Source organism: Zerene cesonia, chromosome 5 (assembly GCF_012273895.1).
Source record: "Zerene cesonia ecotype Mississippi chromosome 5, Zerene_cesonia_1.1, whole genome shotgun sequence".
NCBI lineage: Eukaryota > Metazoa > Arthropoda > Insecta > Lepidoptera > Pieridae > Zerene > Zerene cesonia.
The window spans coordinates 5,475,483-5,496,340 of record NC_052106.1 but is presented as its reverse complement, the minus strand read 5'-3'; the positions used below and the strand labels follow the sequence as shown (position 1 = coordinate 5,496,340).

The 20,858-nt window shown below is 35.0% G+C and overlaps 2 protein-coding genes across 4 annotated transcripts in view; one reads left to right on the top strand and one right to left on the bottom strand.

Annotated features, from left to right (window-relative positions):
• The window catches only part of LOC119839902 (polypeptide N-acetylgalactosaminyltransferase 5), a 48,996-nt gene that overhangs the window by 9,499 nt on the left and 18,639 nt on the right, over window positions 1-20,858 (bottom strand). The gene's annotated exons all lie outside the window — the stretch shown is intronic.
• LOC119839903 (mitogen-activated protein kinase kinase kinase 7-like) lies at window positions 7,584-18,911 on the top strand. 2 transcript variants are annotated; one of them, XM_038366338.1, is made up of 4 exons: window positions 7,584-7,819; window positions 17,543-17,718; window positions 18,152-18,262; window positions 18,581-18,910. In XM_038366338.1, exons 1-4 carry the CDS (start codon window positions 7,732-7,734, stop codon window positions 18,674-18,676), a joined length of 471 nt encoding a protein of 156 aa, XP_038222266.1. In that variant the 5' UTR covers window positions 7,584-7,731; the 3' UTR covers window positions 18,677-18,910. The 2 variants fall into 2 exon arrangements, with proteins under 2 accessions (XP_038222266.1, XP_038222265.1); XM_038366337.1 differs by lacking the exon at window positions 7,584-7,819 and adding an exon at window positions 15,700-15,861 and having other exon boundaries at window positions 18,581-18,911.

Here is a 20,858-nt window from a genome sequence, read left to right as displayed (position 1 = left end):
TTTCATATAAAAACATTCAAGAAACATTGAGATTATAGATCTTTATTGTGAAGATTATTCTCAAAAATTTTTTATTACAGGTCAAAGGCCAAATTTAATAGAAGGTTGTCCAGAGCCCATAGAACAACTGATGACTCAATGTTGGCACAAAGTACCAGCCGATAGACCCAGTATGGCGAAAGTAAGAAAATTGTTTATTTTTATTTAAAATTTGCAATACTTTGAAATGCAATATCTTATAAGCCATCCAGTCCAGAAATGCATATGCTTATTGAAAGCATATCTATCGAAGATATAAATCCTTCTTTTGTACAAAAACCGTAAGCTACCAATACAAATTCTAAATGGGACCAAAGTACAATAATTCCTCTCACACAAAAAGAATCGCGTCAATCGGTTAAAAACCCACGGAGTTATTGAGTAACAAAACAAAAAATATACATTTTACATCTTCATTTTCTGCTTAAAGCAATAACAACTATTAAAATCCATCTTTAATTTTGGAAATCGAGTATTCGTATATATAAGCGAACTGCAGCTCAGTTAGATTTTCGGTTTAGCGGTTTACTGCTTGTAAAACATTTATACAATCTTAGCCATAAGGCTACAAATTGTAAAAATGTTATCTAATAAGAAAATGAGAAATTTTGAAAGAATAGAAAAAAATTAATCACGAGTCACTAGGAGACGCGGGTTCGAAACCCGTAACCCACGTTTTTTGCCAAACCGTAGCAATTTATCTATATTATCTAATACTTACAAATATGTGTCCAAAAAAAAAAATATAAGCCCATTGTGGTATCTGATTCATCTATAGACAGCCTATATGCAATGACAGGTATCCTGTCCAATCACACTGGTCTCAAGTAGACTAATGTTCTTCACAACATTTTAGCACTCTTGGCATTTCCAGTTTATATATTTCTATATCTCTTCTATTATATTTTTGTAATGGGGACCTATATCATATATATTGACCATCCATAAACAATATGAGAACATTCTTATGAAATAAATAATTATTTCAAAATCTTTTAAAATTATAGGTAGTGGAGATAATGAAAGCACTGTGTGAATTCTTCCCTGGTGCTGACACACCTATCAACTTTGATGACCTTGAAGATGATGACGAGGAATGCTCCGAAGATGGCTACATGATGTACGATACACGAGACAGCTTCGAAACAGACACAGAGAGCTTAACTCAAGCGCACAACCCTATACACTATACAAATGAAACTTCATCTAACTCAATATATAAGAATACAGGGAAACCGATATCACCCAGGGCCAACAGTTTTGTTGAAAACCAAGTGAATAGGCTCCAACATCTCATGTCGGAGTCCCAGCCCAAGCCAGCTGTGTCTCGAGATGATGAAAATAGAGCTGTTCTGAAGATTCCGCAATTGATAAAACCTGAACAGCTCGAGCCTGGTAGATCTCCAGTGGCGATGAACAAATTAAATTCACCTGTACTCTCTGATAGGACATATATGCCAAGCGAAGGAAGCACACCGCAGGATACCTTAAGGGTCTTCAGGAGCCCTAACATTTTCAGTGAGTCGTCATCGCCTCGAGGGCCTTCTCCGATTGTGAATTACAATATTGGCAACATGAACCCTCGGCATATAGATATAGAGCAGTATTGGAATAGGGAGAATGAAAAGTTATCTCCTGCTCGGACTCCGTCTGCGTTAAGTAATAATTCTTCGAGGAAAGAGGATTACAATCAGAATTACTGTGATAGACTGAGCGTGGGCAACAGTCCGATGACGCCGATCCGGGAGTATAATGGAAACATGATGCGAGCAGTTGACTCGCAATATCAAACTCCGTTGCAAATTGAGGTTGATCCGGTAAGCTTGAACGAAGCCACATTTTCTATATTAATCCTGTATCTATATATAAATTAGGAAGTATTTAAGGTGGAAATCAATTATATTAGAAAAAGTTTTTTGATATAGATGCTTCCCTCTTTTTACCATGATTCTGATTTTTCCAGGAGTACAATGTAAAATGTGTAGTTTTCTCAAATGATGATATGTTTCTATTTCAATCAAAATAATATTCGAAATGAACAAAATTTCAGAACGCATGGGAGCTACGGGATCTGCCGCTGCAAGACATTGACGGTTATGTGGAGGTTAGAAATACTGGTGGCTTCGATAAGTTTGTGCCCATTGGTGAGTGGCCTTTTATATACGAATCTAAATTTAAGTCATATAAATTTTCATATGATCTTATGATTAAAAGTATTTAACAGTGTGTTACATCTGAACATAAGGATTTTCGCTATACGAATAGATAGACAATTTGTATAGATTTTTTTTTTCGCATGTATAAAAGGGGCATGGAATGTATGATGCAGTACTGTAATACATTTCGATTTATTATTTTGTTTTATGAACTTTTTTTTCTTTAGGTGTATTTAAATTGATGGGGTAAAATGATAATAATACGTATTATATAATTACAATTTGTTTTTGTGCCCCATAATAATATTGAACAAAAACCTTACAAAGACTTACATGAAAGAAAAATAAGAAAGAATAACACAAGATCATACAATAATATCAGAAGAATAGTAAATACAATAAAAAAAAGTAATTATGTAATAGTGGTGTGTCCCACAATACCGCCAAAAAGGATCTTGTTCATCTTGTGCCAGACATGAGTCTGGCGCTGGTTTTCAACTAGATCTTAGTTTATATCTGGTGTGAATTTAGATAAAATAAAAAGTCATCGGCATATGAAAATAGTTTTTTTAACAAAAACAAAACGAAAACGCCTTCGAATTGTCAGTGACTAATTTAAATGGGCCCGCATGGGATGTACCAGCTTCTTACAAATAAAAGAAAAATTATAAGATCGTTTCACCTCGCAAAAATTAAGAGGTAACAGAGACACAAAAAATTCAATCGAATTGATAACTTCCTCATTTTTAAAGTCGTTTCATTAAAAAACAGGTCATTACATTCCACCCGTCACTAGTAAGGACTCGATCACAGAACCCTAATGACATATTATCCGAAACCATCTAACAAAAGACACCATAAAACAAAAAATACCATGAAATTCGCGATGATTCAACTACCAAACACGACTCGATCGTGAATAGTTTGCAACGCATCACGGCTGGGATGAGCAATGATATAGAAATAGCGGAATCCTTGCCAGGACATGCGCGTGCGATGATTCACTAATGTTATTTATCTTTCTTTTCCTTTGCATGCGTGTTTTTATCTACTTTCGCAGACGTTTCGAATGGTTCGTAGAAGAGGTGGTTCTTGGGATTTATACCAATAGGGTTATCCTTTTCCTTTTTAGTTATGGAACGTGATTTTTTGGTCAGATTCAGATACAAATTTGTCCTGATAGACTTCAATCAATGGTTATTTTTATTCGAATTGATTTCCTTTGGCTTTTTATAGGGTTTATCTAGAAACTACAAAGAAAGTTGCATGATAATAAAACTGCGTAGTATGTGAATAATATAAAATTATAACTTTATTTTCAAGGATCAAACATTGTATTACGTATCACGGTAAATTTAGTTTGAAATATATAGGATGCATGTTCTTTAAAAAAATAGGGATTACTCAAATTAAAAAGGAACAAAACGCTAATATTTTATTTTTCACTATTCTGTTTGATTGTGTTGCATTTCCATTTCCATCCGATTTTGAAAGGATATTTAATAAAGTCTCTCGAATACACTACATTTTTTAGTGTATATTTAATACTAGCTGCGCCCCGCGGTTTCACCCGCGTAGATCCGTATCCCATTGGAATATCGGGACAAAAAGCCTATATGTTATTCCAGTTGTCCAACTATCTACGTGCCAAATTTCATTGCAATCGGTTCAGTAGTTTTTGCGTGAAAGAGCAACAAACACACAACATCCTTACAAACTTTCGCATTTATAATATTAGTAGGATAGTAGGATGTACGTTATTGTTTCTCGATCAAACATAAAAATATTGATTTCACATATCTAAATTCTTTGTACGTATAACTGAATGTGTTTTATAACCATGTGTAAATATTTCAACATCGGCATTTAATAAAATATATGGCGAAATTGCAACAATGTAATACATGTGTCATAACTATCAATGCTAGAGAGTAGCTCTCTACAGCTGTTAGACACATCAGAACGGAGAGACACTGCGGAATAGCCTGTTAAAATAATGCAGTTTTTAATGACTGTACATTAAGACCGTGTGTATTGATTTATATTTATTTTTAAATATATCGTTTCGGAGACCACAGATTATAATTCGGTAACTTAGCAAATCTATCAAACCTTAACTTGCAATTCAAGTTGCCGTTCATTAAATTAAATTCATAGATTTTCGTACGATCCAGGTTTTGTATATAGCATACTATAATTGTAACAATACTACCAGATTTTCGCATTGTACTATTTACGAAGTCTTTAATTACGCAATATAACGAGTATTTATGTTTATATACCTAATATGTCTTTACTTCACAATGTCAATGGACATAAAACCAAAACACGTTAATTTTAATATGTAGAATGTTTTGGTAATTTTCCATCGTAATTTCTATATTAATGTTAGAATATCATGGCTAATACAATAAGTCTAAGCACTAGTTAATTATATAGAACTTACGAATTACCCAAATATGTATTAAGTCTATCAGAATTCACATTGCAAACGATCTGATCGTAAAAACTATGCATCTATGGGTAATCACTGTGTAATTTATTAAGTAAACGAAAGAAGCGATAAAACAAAACGTAGCGAAGTGTTTCGTAGAAGCACTGAGCGCTGGTCTAACCGTTTAATTATTTAAAGATAAGAGCTCATAGAGACGGGGGTTCTCGGAACAACGTTGCCATTTGACAAGATGCGTTTGCGAATAGTTTGGGCGTTGCTCAGCGGTACAGTCGGCATATTTCATTTGTTATTTATCTGGATATTTTTTTTTCGTTAATTACTTTTTTCACATGTCAAATGTACCTACACATTTTCACAACATCTGTATTACATTATTTTAGTGGAAATAGGTATGGAAGACAAACAGGAAAATTGTTTATCAAATTCTAATATATCTGGCGAACAACATTTAAAAAGGAAATGACAACATTTTTCCTCGTATATTTTTGGTGGTTCGCTGTTGACTGAGTGTAAATAACAAAAGCATCTTTAGCTTAATGTTATTGCGGCGTTGATAGAAGGTCCGGTGTGTTTTTCAGCAATGTTTATTGCCAATTTCCGATGACCCATTTGATTAGCGGCAGGAACGATAATCTCATTTTATACGCGTGCTAAAAATCTAATTTTCCTGAATTAACGCTAGCGACCTATTTCACTTCAAGGTCTCGGGAATAAAATTAGAAAAATGAATGAATAACGATTTTTAGTCACATGATTGAGGAGCTGCGAGTTATAATGGAAGCGATGGATATTTCGGTTGCATTAAATTCGACTACGGGATTGAATATGCTCGGAACAGATGCGTTTCAGGACGGTCCCGTATGAGTCACGTTTCTCGGAAGAGGCCAAACTATTTTAGACTGTGTCCGCTTACCTTCTAGGAACCGCGATGTGGGACCAACGACCGATCTAAAGTATTGTTAGATCGTGAACGGGGTTGTTCGCTATTACGAGTTCCTTGTTTTATTCCCGCTAGTCTGTTTGGGTCTGCCTCCAGGAAGTCTCGGCTCGATTAATCAACATTTATATAATGATTCACAATACATCTGGGGGTGTATTTTAATGAGCGTCTACGGATACGGTTGCGGAGATAAATTAAATTCTATCAATAACGTTCATGTCTAAGTGTTAATTATAAATAGGTTATTTAAACATTAAAACTGCCTTTTTTAGGTAAATATAATATCAAAATGAAAATGAAGGTACCCGAATATTGTAAATTTTTCTTTAATTGTTTATAATGGAATAATTGTAAAACTGAAACTGTTTGTTTATTTTGAATTGAATTTTTTGTCGAAAATTAGTTCAATATAGGGCGGTAAGCTAGTATAGTGTCAATAAATTTAAACAGAAATGTTATAATTGATGTCCATCTTGTCCAAGTCTTATCAGTTATCAGTTACATTTAAAGAATGATTTTGCCTGCTCCTATTGTTGAAACGAGATTCAGAATTATCTTCATTCAACCATTAACAGACAGTCAAGATATTCGTTCTCTTGGAGCTCTCATATTCCATTAGGTAGGCGATGAAATCTCGCGTTTCCTGTCGCGTCAATATTGACCTGCGTCTGCGTATAGCAAATGGCTAGACTGTTCCTGTTTATCTTTTGTTTCCGGAGCGAATGATGGCTCGACACAAAAGACCAGTTTGTAGGCTATAATAAGGAATAATGGTTAATGTAAGATGGTAGGATCTGTAACCGTATTGAATGGTCATTATGTTTCATCGCAAGACAAGTCGATGTTTTACGTGCTACTAGATTTATGATGATTCACCTTATCTTAATCCTACTTTTTTCAAAGCAATAGTCACACACTCGCACACAGCATTAAACATCTTATTTACCACGTAAGAATTGTAATCAAAGGAAAAAAAAATTGCGGAATTCGTTTCGTAGTTTATCGCGTTTTGTCCCATCGGCTAAAATGATGACGTATGTACAAAATGACCATGTCCTTCAACGCAACTATTTAAAGCAATATCGTGGTAAAGTAAATAAGTCGTGATATTTTCATGGGTGCCGGCACATCGGGCCCCTTGCTGCTTACGCGCTGATATAAACAAATGTGTCGATTTTTATATACTTTTGTCGGCCTTTGAGCATCGATCCGTTTTCTGCGTATTCTAATAAGCGAGGCAGTAAGTTACGTTTTATGACTAAGCGCTACCGCAATTGTCTGATAACGATCTTTCGTTGTATATAAATGTACAATCATCTGGTTAAGTTAACTTCATACTTATGTATTCTATGTTATCACTATTTTAAATAGTAATTTATGTATATTCTCCAATCAAATCTTTGATTAATTTCAAAAATAATGTCTAGTTATTTTCCTTGTGTTACTTACATAAAAAGCAAAAATGTAAAAAAATATATATGTTTTTAAAAGATGCCATTGCTCATTGCTCTCATATTAGGTTAGGTTTAGCTGTAAAATCAAAGTAAACATTAATCAGATCACACATTGGTCCAAAAGAAAATTATGAATCAAGTTCTACAAAAACAAAAAAAAAAAAATAGACATGGGAAGAAAAAACTGGCAGACTTTATTTTTGCATTCTAAAATAATGTCAAGAGTTTATTTAGGCATACACCAATCTTCGTAGTGCCGATCTTAATTTCGCGAAGCTCGGTAATCACCGCCAAATTAAAACGTTGCAAAACACGTACACGCACACGCACACGCACACGCACGCGTGCGCGGTTTTTATAAACTCTTAGCTTTCGAGTTGTTTATAACGACATTAACAGCACCTACCGAACGTGACGCGTAATCCGCGATTGTTAAATTGATCCGACACATTTGTCCGATGTCAACAGAGACGCATCGCGCGTGCACGCATGAATCAGCTCGCTACAATTAATCTAATTTAGGTTTATTGGGGAGGCATGGCGCGGGCTCGCCGTCGCACAGTCTCGCGCCGCCGCGGCCAGCCGGCGCATCGGTGCAACGGGATGCATTCGTATTCGCGTTGAGGGTGTAGCGCGATACACGCGTACCATAAACTAACGTTCCCATGTGTGCTATAGATCAGTGAGATGCCGCAAACGGATTGCTCGGTTCAAGTTTCGATAACAGTGCAACCGAATCGCAATAAATTGCAAGTGTTTGTTGACGTTTTCATGAGTGAGTATCGGTTTGGACGGATGCGTTTTTCTTTTCGTTCTAACGTGTATTGTGCTTGGGTAGTATTAATAAGTTGATCAAACATCACATTTATTTATAGGAACATAATAATACATATACTTACATTGTAATTTACTAATCGCAAATGAACTATAGTGGTCTGTTCGAGTTATATGGTGTCTTAGTTATGTAATAAATAAAAGGTATACTTTTTACAAAATGATCTGATTTATTATATATTTGACAATGTTATAAAACCTTTATCAATGTATCCAATGATGAACAAATTCTATTCAATGATCGGAACAATGACAAGCTCATATCGGCATAAGCTATAAGTTTTAGTAATCAATCAATCTAAACATTATTCTCAGAATATAATTATATTTCCGATAACCCAAAATTCGAAACATTCGAATGATACTTACAATACTTAATACGTTTCACTATCTATCCTCCTTTACCCACCAAAACTAAAAGCAGCCAAGCGTCGCGCACTTGTAGTAAATTTATAAACTATCAAACACTGGGATCATTGGCTGTCCAAAGGCAATGCCAAATCTTTCGGCAAGCAGCCACCCGGAGTCGATAGAAGTTTTCGTCGAGACGATGAATCATTTCTAATTATTTTGTGAGCGAGCATTAAAGTGAACAATTAGGATGTACCTTTAGTGAGCACATTACACTATTTCCTAAGCGTTCTTGTTTCGACGTTGCTCTCCTGAAATTTATGCTCGACCTGTTATACCAGCTGTGCTCTTGCAGTGAGGTCTTTGAAGTCAAAAATATTCTGTTTACGCGTCTGTTTATAGAGCTAAGCGGCCCTTGGTGATTACACATGAGTTACGCTGTTTGTTTTGATGTTCCATTTAAAAGAACTCGTCAATAAGTTATCGTTTCATTATGAATAGCGTCTTCTTTTATTCTGCGGCTGTTTAGACTTCATTTTGGCGAAAGTCGAAAGAAATAAATGAGGAGTGGTGAGACATTTTGCAGACGGCGCTTAGCGGTGATTCAGACTGGAACACAATTGCCTTTATAGCATCGATGGTGGTGCGCAACCGGGCCGTTGGCATTGGATCGTTATGACTAACCACCGCTGTAGATATAATCAAAATACACGACAAGTTTATTTCTATTTTGAACAGAAGCCCTCCCGATATAATCGTCTAAGAGAACATCGCTGATTTTTTAACAACGTAAGTAGGTCGGGGCTCGCGCCTGCGTCACTAGCGACCCAGGGAAGTCATACATTGCTTACGCAAAGTTGCAAACGCTCCCATAAAATCCATGGTCTTGCAGTTTTATACTCGCTTCCAATACTTCACTTCCGATAATAAATTTAAAATACACGCTTTTTTACTATACGTATTTCCGCAATATTTTTTCATTTATCTTGCCTATCGTAAATAGGTTGTGTATCTTCTATACGGAGTAATTGCATAACTGCTTCGCATGCATTTATAGTTTCGTTACAATAGTACTTGTATACGTTATAAACTAGACTAGAGAGTAAATAAATACATGGGCAGGTCATTTACATGTACGCATGTTTACAAAACACTGAAAACTACGGGGGTGAAATTGATCATGGGACTGGTAAAACATACCATGTATTTTGTAGAACATTATGGCTTTGTAAATTTAATATGTAAAATTATTTGTTATGTAAGTATGTGTATAATTAATGCAAATGAAAGGGGACATCACGATCGAAATACTCTGTAGAATAAATATTTTTTTTTTTGGTAATTAATATAAAAAAATAAATCATAAAAGCCAGTTCGTAGTATTTTTTAAGCATAATGAATAAATGACTTATAGCCATAAGACCGTCATTTGTAACTTTTTTTTTGTTATTTATGTATACAATGAAGAATAAATGAATAGTTCATTCTGCTATCTCGTTAAGCTACAATTGAACATTTTTGCATAAGAATTTTTTGGGCGTCTCAACAAAAAATTTACTTGAAGGATGGAATGTGGAGAGGTTCACAATGTTAGAGGACACATAAAATTTTATTTATTGAATAGTTATTGACTAATCGCTGCAATATCAAATAGGTGCTTACGAAAAATGGAAACAGTATAATAACTATAAATACAGTAAAATACTCTTAGTATTTAACAAAAAGCTAAACTGCCTTAATACTGTTTTGTACCTAAGTACTGCCGTTATACTTTGCTACCTGTCAAAACTAGAGGAAATTTTAATGGGATCACATATATCTATAATCTAAGATAAACAAAAACTAACATAATTAAATATAAATTGTCTATTTGTTATAAATTATAAAGTATAAGAAAATAATATTCCATCGGCCAAAAAACAAATAAACACTTCTGCCTCGTTGATGAAGTTGCATTAATAATGTGTATGATAAAAAATTATTTTAAAAACAATTACAAGATCGTTATTGCCTTTAAATCTAGTATTTTGATATTTTTCGAGGAGCACAAGTAAACAACGGAAACGGCTAAAAATCGTTACTGCGATTGTCCTGAGGCAGACAGACAGCTGCAATACCTAGTTAAATATATGATAAGTGATAATATATAATAAGTGTTGTAAATAATAGTGATATAAAACGACAACATTTTGTTTAAAACACGAAGAAATAAAAAAGAAGAAAATTAAATGATATTTTCTTATGTATAAAAACACCTAAAATTAGAGTTGTACACGTCTACCATGTTTTTCTTATATTTTAAAATGCTGTGCAAGACAAACAATTGTATAATCATACTGTACTGTTTGTTTTTAAGTTAATGATTTTATAAAGTCTTCATGCAATCTTACTATCTATGAAATGTATTTACTAGATAAAATTCATAACAGAAGAGATGATATCATCTTTTCTAGTCACCGTAAAAGCGGCAGACTCCCTTGCGTTCTGATGAAACTATGAAATCTTTAACCTAAATTACCACCAATTCTCTAGCTATACAGAAAATCAGCTTATAATAAATTCAAAGTATGGTCCAGGTATGTTTCTCTCTTGTAACTTGTAAATTTATTAATATTGATTAATAAACATTTCGATTATAAGTCGTTTTTTTTATCTTTTTTTAAAATTAAATAACTAAACTGCTAAACGTCTGATGAATTATAGCTTAAGAATATAAAAAAAAACTGTTTACAGGCTACATAGCGTAACGTTCGTTCAACTTTAACTAATGTTGCTGTCCGGTGAAAATTGATAGATTTTATACATAGTATAGTGTATTATAAATTAATAGACGTTAGTGTTCTTTCGCTGATAATCAAATAAACATTACACACAGGAACTATTTCAGTCTGAAATCGTGACTAAAAGCGACTGTTGCTAGACTGAAAAAATAGGTAGCATTGCGGGAAACATTTAAATAAAGGAATCACGTGACTTTCGTTTAATTTAGCTTGGGAAAAGATGGTTTAAATTCGTGACTTTTTTATTCTTTTTATTATATTTATTTATTTCACTAATGAAGAATAGGTCACATCTTCTTACTTAAAAAGTATAGAGCTTATGAAACAACTTACACACACGCTGGAATTAGTATTGATTTAAAACGTCATGGTGACACCCCCAATATCCTAAGATTTGCAATTATACGAATAAAATTATCAGTATGACGCAGCATATTAAAATTAGAAACAAGATTTTTACCAACATTGTTAAAAGCAGTTTCAGTGCCGTAACGTATTTGGGAGCGCACCTCCGAAATACACGCATGACTCAGCCCGAGCTACTTCACAACGATGCCTTTGCCAATCGCTTTTGTATTGCTTCCTGTTGCTGCCATTATACTACACTTTTTAACTCTTCACTTGACCATTATAGCATGAAATATTAACCGTGTGAGAATCTGATTCAGACCCCGTTGCGTCATTCATATTTCTTTCGGAATCTCCAATGGTTTGCTGGTAAAATTGTATACGGCGTATAGTGATATATTTGCCATATTCGATCATCAAAGTGACTGTTCTTATTGTTATTATTAGTGATGTTGATTGGTTATATTTACGAACAACATTTTCCAACTTAATTCTACTACAAGTAGGTATCTAAGTACTGCATATCAACCTTTAAATCTAATTTTACCAAAAATGGCGTAAAAATACTGAATGTACAACGTAAATTAAGTAACGATATTTATTATCAATATATTTTTTTCCACCGACTTCAAAGAAGGGACGAGGTTGTCAATGTTGTTATTATTTATTTTTTGTTACCTCATAGCTTTTAAAGAGAAAAAGCGATTTTTATGATTCCTTTTTTTTGTTTGAAAGCTATGCCTGTGCCTCCCATGTGGTCTCATCTTCTAACATTTTGAAGACGCGTTAGTTTTTGTTAAAAATAATTGTTAATAAATAGTATTACGCAACTTCTAAGCTTGTTGCCTGTAAGTTTCTTTTATCCTTGACCTGGCGCATTCATTGCTCAGTAACCGTGAAACTATAACACACGTTCGAGGAAACTGTACTTCATAATATGACTCGCTGTTCCCTATTCTACAAAGAGTTGGGACAAAATTGCCAGCCAAGAACTTGAAAAGAGTCTTCTTTCGATCGAATTTTATCTATCAACAAAACTGATAAGTCAACCAATATACCAAATTGTTGCTACTGATTTGTGTCTTGATGTTGTTCTTTGATGTGAACTGGATCCGATCACGTACACGGAGCGTTAACGAGGATTGCCCTAGATCTTATTTTGCCGTAGAAGTTGGCACGGAATTGTAAACTGCCCTCCTTACAATAGGCGCTAAATACCCAAGTAGTATTTCACTGACAGCGCACCTTCATTTGCTTTGACGATGTATATTTCACAGTCCACGCATTACTGAGGCCATCAATTATGCTAAGTTTCTACCCATATTTAAAAAGCATTAATTTATATCATCGCAAATTTCGTCTCATATTAAACTACTTGTTTGTGTGAATTTATGTGTCACCTGTTTTCTGGCCGCTTGATTCACAAGTACAAAATTAACCCCAGTCATATATTTTTAATAAAGTTTCTGCTATATGCAACGTTAATGAAAAATATGAACGTGTACACGCCAATAAATTATTTGGATTGTCTCATCACTAATTTATAACGCGAGTATTATTGTCTTTATATATTTGTTTAAAAACATCACACAAGGACACCTAATTTCGTACTGCAGATATTTCCGGATCGAATGAAAGTGTCTCTGGTGAATCAGATTTTTTTTTAAGTTGTATGTTCTACGTAACTCCCTGTCATCTGCTCGACGTTAATCTAAGATTAAAAGTTTGTACATTCAGTGACTTTCTGGCACACGACTTTAAAGTAGGTGTCAGCTTTTCGAATCTTTCCTACCTAATTACAGTTGTCGTTATAAAATATTCTCATTTTCTTTTATCCGAGTGCTAGCTGTACATCTTAATTAAGCGGCTCAGTATTTCAATCTGTTTAGTTGGCGATTTTATCTAGAAAATGCGTAATACCGTCAGCGATTGAAAAATCTATCAGCCAATAAAAAAGTCTGCTTATAAATGTCACCAGACTGACGCAATAACCAAGAGTCTGTTAGCCGTCCCGACTCTTGACGTCGAATCGAAAACATATTAATGCCACCGATCAAAGAGATCCACTTGAGTCATGAATTTACGAGGTCGCCAAAATAAGACACTGGGACATCTGCTTGTATCGCGGAAAACTTCTAGAGTAGAAACTGTACGATATATAATATTAAACAGGCATTAGATGTCCCGTGGAGCGCAATTCATTTCATGTATTAAATGTAAATGGCACGTGATGTCCTTACGTCATGTTTGTTCCAAGTGAATAATACTGTTGTTATATTGATGCCAATGGTGCAAGTAATATGTAGAAGGTCGAAGTAGAAAAAGACATCCTTTAAAAGACATATTATAGATACAGCTATACATACATGTTTCCACCAAAATATGAATTAATGGCAGTTAAGTGCGGTACGACTGTTTAAATGACGTTTCCGATGCCAAAATCTACTTCACCCGTCATTTTTCAGTATACGGTATCTTAACTCTGCCTGTCTGTTAGTCTGTTCTAATTAGTACTATCGAGTGTGACACTATTCACTGACAGTTCAACCATATACAATTCAACAAACTTCAAATACTTCAATGTAATTTTACGAAAATTGTGCTCCTTAATAGCCTCTTTTCAATTAAAAATTTATCTACACCATATCCTGCGCACAGTCCGCGAAACTGAAATACACGCGCGTTAACTGTTGCTAGTTAAAGTTTTATGGTTCATCGAAGTCCGCTGTCGTAAAATGTGTCGTGTATTAGTCATGATCCAACGAGTGCCCAGAGACGATCAGTCAACAGCTTCCCCAGTACGCCAGATGCCTGTCAGCGGCGTGTGAGCGCGTTAATTATCACACCTTTGTCACAATTATGTTTAATACTTGTATATAGTTGATATCAACAATATTAATATTCGTATATGTTTGGATTATTCTGATTGGGTACATCGATAATATGAGATGCCCGTCAGTATACAGTTTACACGTGCAAAATTAGCCTGCATGATTACCTTTTAAACGGCTTCCATGAATCCGTATTACGTATGATTAATATAACATTACGTAAATTTCACAACAATCTTCTTTCCATTATCATACGGTATATAATCAACAGTTGTTTATATTTAAAAGCCACATAATAGCCACATAGCGGTTTACATTTGTAATGCAAAGAAAATATAAAATAATATTTTTTTTTTTTTCGAAAAGTGTAGGGAAATGTTGTTTGTTTTCACCTGTGTTCCTCGCCCCAAACGACGCATCATAGCTGCGACTATGTTATGACTTCATCACGTGTGATTAGGCCGCAGAGCATTTGTTTATGTCTAAAATACGTGGGTTTTGCGCACTGCACCTTGGCTAGTGCAGTGCAATAATCATTCTATGAATTAGGGCCGACCGCGATGCTGCAATCGCTCAACTGTATTCCGTTACTCAATGGGCACGCGAGTAGTACTATTGTTATATTATTAGACGATGCGATATAACATCTATACAACGTAATAAATTTCGGTTATTTTTCTAATTCATTATGCAAGTAATGTATCGGTGATGGCACACAAGTAGCAGTCGTAGAAGTAACATGTTGGGATGCAAAGGCGAGCGTGGGCGCGGGTCGTCGACCGAGTGCAGAGCGGTGCGCGTACGCCCTGCCAGCAAAGATGGCAGAAAACCTCACGAAGGGCGGCAGCGCACGGCGTCCGCATTTAGCTCGGCCTGACGCGGCTGAGTCACCGCACCGCGAATAGCGGCGGTTTGTTGTTGCATCGCGCCCGGCTCTCCCGCCGATTCAGCGCTGCCATTTTAGCGTGTTCGGCGCTTGATTACTCGCTTTGCTACGTTTCTTGGACACCTAGTTATTTAAGCGCCTTCCAATTAGAGATATTAATTGGCACACAAATTATTGTCCACTGAAATATTCGGATTCTATTTATTAACTTGAGACGTTATGGGCAAATAAAATGATCGTTGGCAAGCTTGGTGGAGAACATACGGATGATAAAATATTATGCAACTTCAATAGAACTCTTGTAGGTAGGGGACGCTAGTGTGTACTTAAAAATTTTATACATCTCTTTAACTCAAGACTGCTGCAATCACTAATTTATTTGTATCATTATCATTTACTGTTTCTCTAACATTATGTAGTATGAGATGGAGGAGGCTTTAACTAGAAAATAATTGTCTGACTGTTGATGTTTTTGTGCATCAATTTCAATATATAGTCATTTTCTTCAACTCTATTTCGCTACAACCCTCGCGTAGCTTCCACTCTTACAGCACATGCTCGCTGTAAGCGCTGTATAGGTTTTGGCTGTAGCAGCGCCGCGTGTGGCGAGCGGCGATTATTTCGAGCGGCGGCGCGGGCAGTGCTGGGCGCACTGTCTCGGCGACAAGACGTGCCATGCCCCCGCTGCCCGCGCCGCCCGCGCGCCTGCGCTGCGCCGACGCGTGTGACGCCCCCGCCGGCATCGTCACCCTCAGGGACACAGTCAGCTGTAGTTGGATATTTTACAGTGAGTGTCGCTCGGCTCGCCCGCGTCTGCGTCCGCTTCCGTGCGCTATACGCGGAAGCGATCCCGATATACTATAGGCCACATTTTACGTCAGTGTATCGCGAATATTCGTGCATGATAGTTTTGGGCGGGGGTTACCGATTTTGTGCGGTCCTTCCGTGAGTTTCCTTTTTTCGAATTTTACGGTTTGTGAATATTTCATGGATTCTGTAAATACCGATTGTGCGTATCGATCGTGTTTAGGTTAACACCGTCTGTTAGTATTATTATTGGCCGCCTTGTTTTATCCACTACCGCCATCTATGTGCGGGTGGAGTGATCGCATTGTGGTCGATGAAATCTAGGTGAAGCGTCTGACATCAGCACCGGGAGTAAATTTAACTCTTGACGTATTTAACCCTGCCGTGGAACTGCGTTTGATTCTTTCGAAGCTAGTAGTATAAACACTTCTTATTTTCGTTGCCCAACTGTATATTACGACATTGAATTGCTATTATTATAATTGGCCGAGCTATTGTTGTACGTATGTTATAGTTAAAATCTTGGCTACGCGTAATGATCATATTCATGTGATATAATAATAATAATGTGTCACGACGATCGATGTTGGCGTAGTTGTCGTGCGGAATATAAATAATATTCAATCTTACTACATAAATTGTTGTCGTATTAAACGTATAATTTTAACAATTAATATCTATGCAAAATCTCTATAAAATTACATTCAAATTTGTTGTCGGCTTTCTATAAAAAAAATCCTATGTTTCCAGGAAAAATCCACATAACAATAACTTGTTGTGTAAATTTGATTATTTATCTTTAAAATTTTATAGTATTTCTAATCTCTATACTACGGTAGTATAAATGAAACATCAACATCACAGTCACGATGACGAGTATAAATTCTCACACAGACTTAAGATCTATTTACAATCTTTATTATTATTATTTTTTTTTATATTTCCATATAATATAAACTTGTATACAGAATATACAACAGACAACTGTGTGACCTAATATGAACAACTTTGTAAACAGACAGGAATAACAAATTAATTGTGTCCAAATAAAAGCTAGATGTGTAGATATTCTGGCCATTTAGCACTGTAGCCCAATGCAGGTATAGATCATTACTTAATAAACTTACATATAAATTGTAAGTATATAAACATATATTACTAATAAATCGCTGCGAAAACAAATTATAACAGATTTATTCCGTTGAATCCACTAGACAAAATGCCTTTCCTCTTTATCAAAAATATAAACTGTGCACGCGCACACACACTACTATTCTAGCTTTTACTTTGTAACACACTAAGCTACTAAAAGAACCAAGACTATTTGCTTGCAAAAATACTTCTTAGATGAAAATTCATAAATTATTCCGATGCTACCATATGTAACTTATAAAAAACCCAAATTTATCTACAAGTTTTATTCATATACTGATGATTATCAATTGTAATAGTTAGCTGGTTCGATAAACGTATTCCTGTGTTATCGCGCGCTGAAAACTCGTAGTTTAAAACGCCTTTTTTTAGCATATTACTCAAGTTTCTATCTTCTGAGTAGATAGCAAATCCTTAACTCGACGATAACGAACAAAAAGAGAGAGAACAGCGTCAATCCGAGCGACCTCGAGGCAAGCAGCTAGTAGTACCATATTCTCGTATTGCAGGTAACAGTAGCAGCTCAGGGTCGGGCGCCGCGCCGCCGCACGAGCCGGACCCGGACCTCGACTCGATGCACATGATGCTGGACCCGCACCTGCGGCCCATCTCGCCGGACCTCGCCAACGAGGAGTCCAAGCGGATATTCGAGGAGCACAAGCAGCTAGCGCAGGAGTACCTTAAGGTGAGGGGTCCTATTCACTAGAACTAACTGTTGCGAGATTTAAGAGATTTATCGTATTTTACTAAATTTAGACTACAAATACACGTTATGATGTGTCTTCCCATGAAAATGACATTTAATCGCTGTAAAAAGTTGCCCATTTCACTCACTAGCCAAACTGTTTTCAGACATAAATCACACCATATAATCCTTTGCTTTGTTGCGAAGCGAAAAAAAAAACAAGCAAACGAAGTAAATGTGTAAGTTTGTGAGTGAGAGATCAAGCAACACTTTATCAACAATGTTGCTTGAAACTTTATTTAAATGCTGGCGCTCCACGGGCGAGAACGTTTTGCGAGAACAATGTGCATTATCAGCTCTACAATACACAATGTTAACAACTTCACGTGTCCATTTAACTCGGATATGACAAAACGAAGCTTTTACATTTCAGATACAAACAGAATTAGCATACCTCAGTAAGCACAAGACAGAATTAGAGGAGAATATGGACGACGACGAGTTACGGCAGAAGAGAGAGATTATACAACTGGAGAATGAGAAGGTAATCTAATATATTTTTGCTACGTAAAAATATATTTATTTAACGACCCATTGGAACAAATTGAATGATTTTCGTAAACGGCACTAAATTATAATTATAAGCTCTTTGTTTAAATTCCTTTAGTCTGGTTCACTCCATTGCCATCTTTAAGATGGAATGTCTCTATTTATTCTATACATCAAATATATTCTAATTAAATAAAACAAAAGAACACAGATTGATACGTGACAGTAAATAAGACAGGATGCCGATGATTTATATTATCTTTAATTATCACTTTTTTCACATAAGGCATTAATTTTTCTTAACAAATTACAGGACTCACTAATAAAACTGTACTGCACGTTGAAGAAGCAAGTGGCTCGCGCTGAGAACGAGAGCTGGCTGCTCGCTGAGGACGCGCCGCACGAGTGACACTCACACCACACACTCACACCACACACTCACACACACTTTCACTAAACACATTGGGTATAACACTAAATGTTTGGAATTACACTAAGGTAGACGACTATTTTATTTGGTAAAACGCGGGGCTTTAGGAGTGTTTGTTTAGGTTTCTGCATAAAATATCAGATTTTATTTTTTTATTTGCATAAAATAATGTATTCATAGTTGATCGTTAATAAAAAATGATAGTCCGATTGTCATAGCTTTTCAGTTAAGTACCAGAAAAATATAAATATAGATTGTGAGATAGTATAGGAGTTTAGATGAAATAGATACAAATAATACACGTATACAGTACAAATGATAAGATAATATGAAAGACAATAATTATTCAGTGCAATGGGGTTGGAGATTTGATATTTTAATATAAAATTGTCACGGTCATACGGTTACTAGGACTTGAAGGAGTGAAGAAAATCTGAATGTTAATAAATTCCAAAAGCCCTCATTTAGTTTGAATCCATTTTAAAACATTTGAATTTAGTTTGAATTGTTATTTTATTTTCATTATGCTACAAATTTTATTCTAGACAAAACTAGATTATCTAGTACTTTCAAAAAACCTGCCAATTGTGTATAAATTTCTTTAAACATTATTAAACAACTATTGTTTTTTATCCTTTTACTAAAAATTACAAATAAAGATCGAGTTTAGTGTGAGTTCGCGACGACCAAGACTTATAGAGGCATCTGTGAGTACTCCGTTGTAACAATGATCTCAAGTCGCCAAATGAGCCTTCGTTAATTTTGTAGACTTATAGGCGTAGCTAGTTTAACCGACGTTCCCAAAAAAAGGAGAACCTTATTAAGATTCTTTTTTTTTTGTTTTTTCTCGAAAACTCCGAGGGTTTTCAACCAATTGGCATACTTTTTCTGTTTGATAATAAATGTTGTCATAGGGGCATACGATTAGAATTGGTACCTCCCTCTATGGACGTCGGTGACCTTTTGTATAAAAAATGTTTATTTTGGTACAGGTTAATTATGCAGTGAAACAAATTACCGAATTTTCCAGAAATTTCTTCTCGTTATATTATATTGACTAGCTATGCCCGTAAAACGTATTTTATTACAGGATTTTTTGTGTATGTGTTTAACAAATGTAGACGCTTAATGAATTTACAATTATGCAGGACTTTAGAAATTTTTCTAGTCGACTCTGAAATTGAAAGATAATTTTAATATCAACATAAGTTGAAGATTTTTCTATCATTCTTAATGACTGTTGCCATTTTAGATTTTATCCAGGGTTTTTTTCTTCTAATAAAAATTTTTGCTTTCAAAAGCATTCAATGGAATGGGATATTTTGTCAATCAGGTTTGGCTTGAAAATAATGAAGAAATAAATGTAATAAAACTGAAAATGTACAGATTATATAAGCATCAGCGGTAAAGCCAGCATTGCGACTACATTGTAGTTTCATATAATTTTTATCTTTGGTTCTACGCACAAAGAACTATAAAAATATTGATATGTCCGATTGTTATGTAGTTTGTTTTGTTTTTACTAATCGTAAAATAAATACAAGAAAGCACGTTTTAGTGCTTTTTTTTCAAACTCGACACCTATGGAAATTCAATCTATTTTGGTAAATGGAATATTAGTAAAAACTAAATTGGTTTGTATTTGTGTGTATGTATAATCGTTTTTATTAAGTTAGTATTAGTAGTATTAAGTATTATGTAAATGTTAAGTTTAATAAATTATATACTGAAATAATTCGGTGTTTTTATTTAAAATTTTCAATTAAGACTCAATGGTGTACGATGACGAACGTAAAAATATCTGCATTTACTTCTTCTTCGTGGAGAAATTCTTATCAATTTGGGATGTACTATCCCAAAATTGTTGTAATGTATTGTTGCCTCTTCTACGCTTGCAACTATCTCATCAAAACGTGCAGAATACATTTTAACGGATTATAAACACGATGTTGGCCAAATCCCAGACCAACCCGATATGCACACAATTTTTTAAGAAAATCGGTCCAGCCATTTCGGAGGAGTATGGTAACAATTTGATACAATCATTTAAAATGTAAACTTTAGCGACGGGTCTGCGGCGCTTCATGATCATTCAAAATGAAGATTTTTTTACAAAATAGAATATATATTCTATTGAAACAGGTTTTGTTAAATAAAATAT

Coding starts and splice junctions, on each gene's coding strand:
- LOC119839903 (XM_038366337.1), top strand. CDS start 15,750: ATGCCCCCGCTGCCCGCGCCGCCCGCGCGCCTGCGCTGCGCCGACGCG. Junction 17,719..18,151: donor TAGCGCAGGAGTACCTTAAG/GTGAGGGGTCCT, acceptor TTTACATTTCAG/ATACAAACAGAATTAGCATA. Junction 18,263..18,580: donor TACAACTGGAGAATGAGAAG/GTAATCTAATAT, acceptor AACAAATTACAG/GACTCACTAATAAAACTGTA.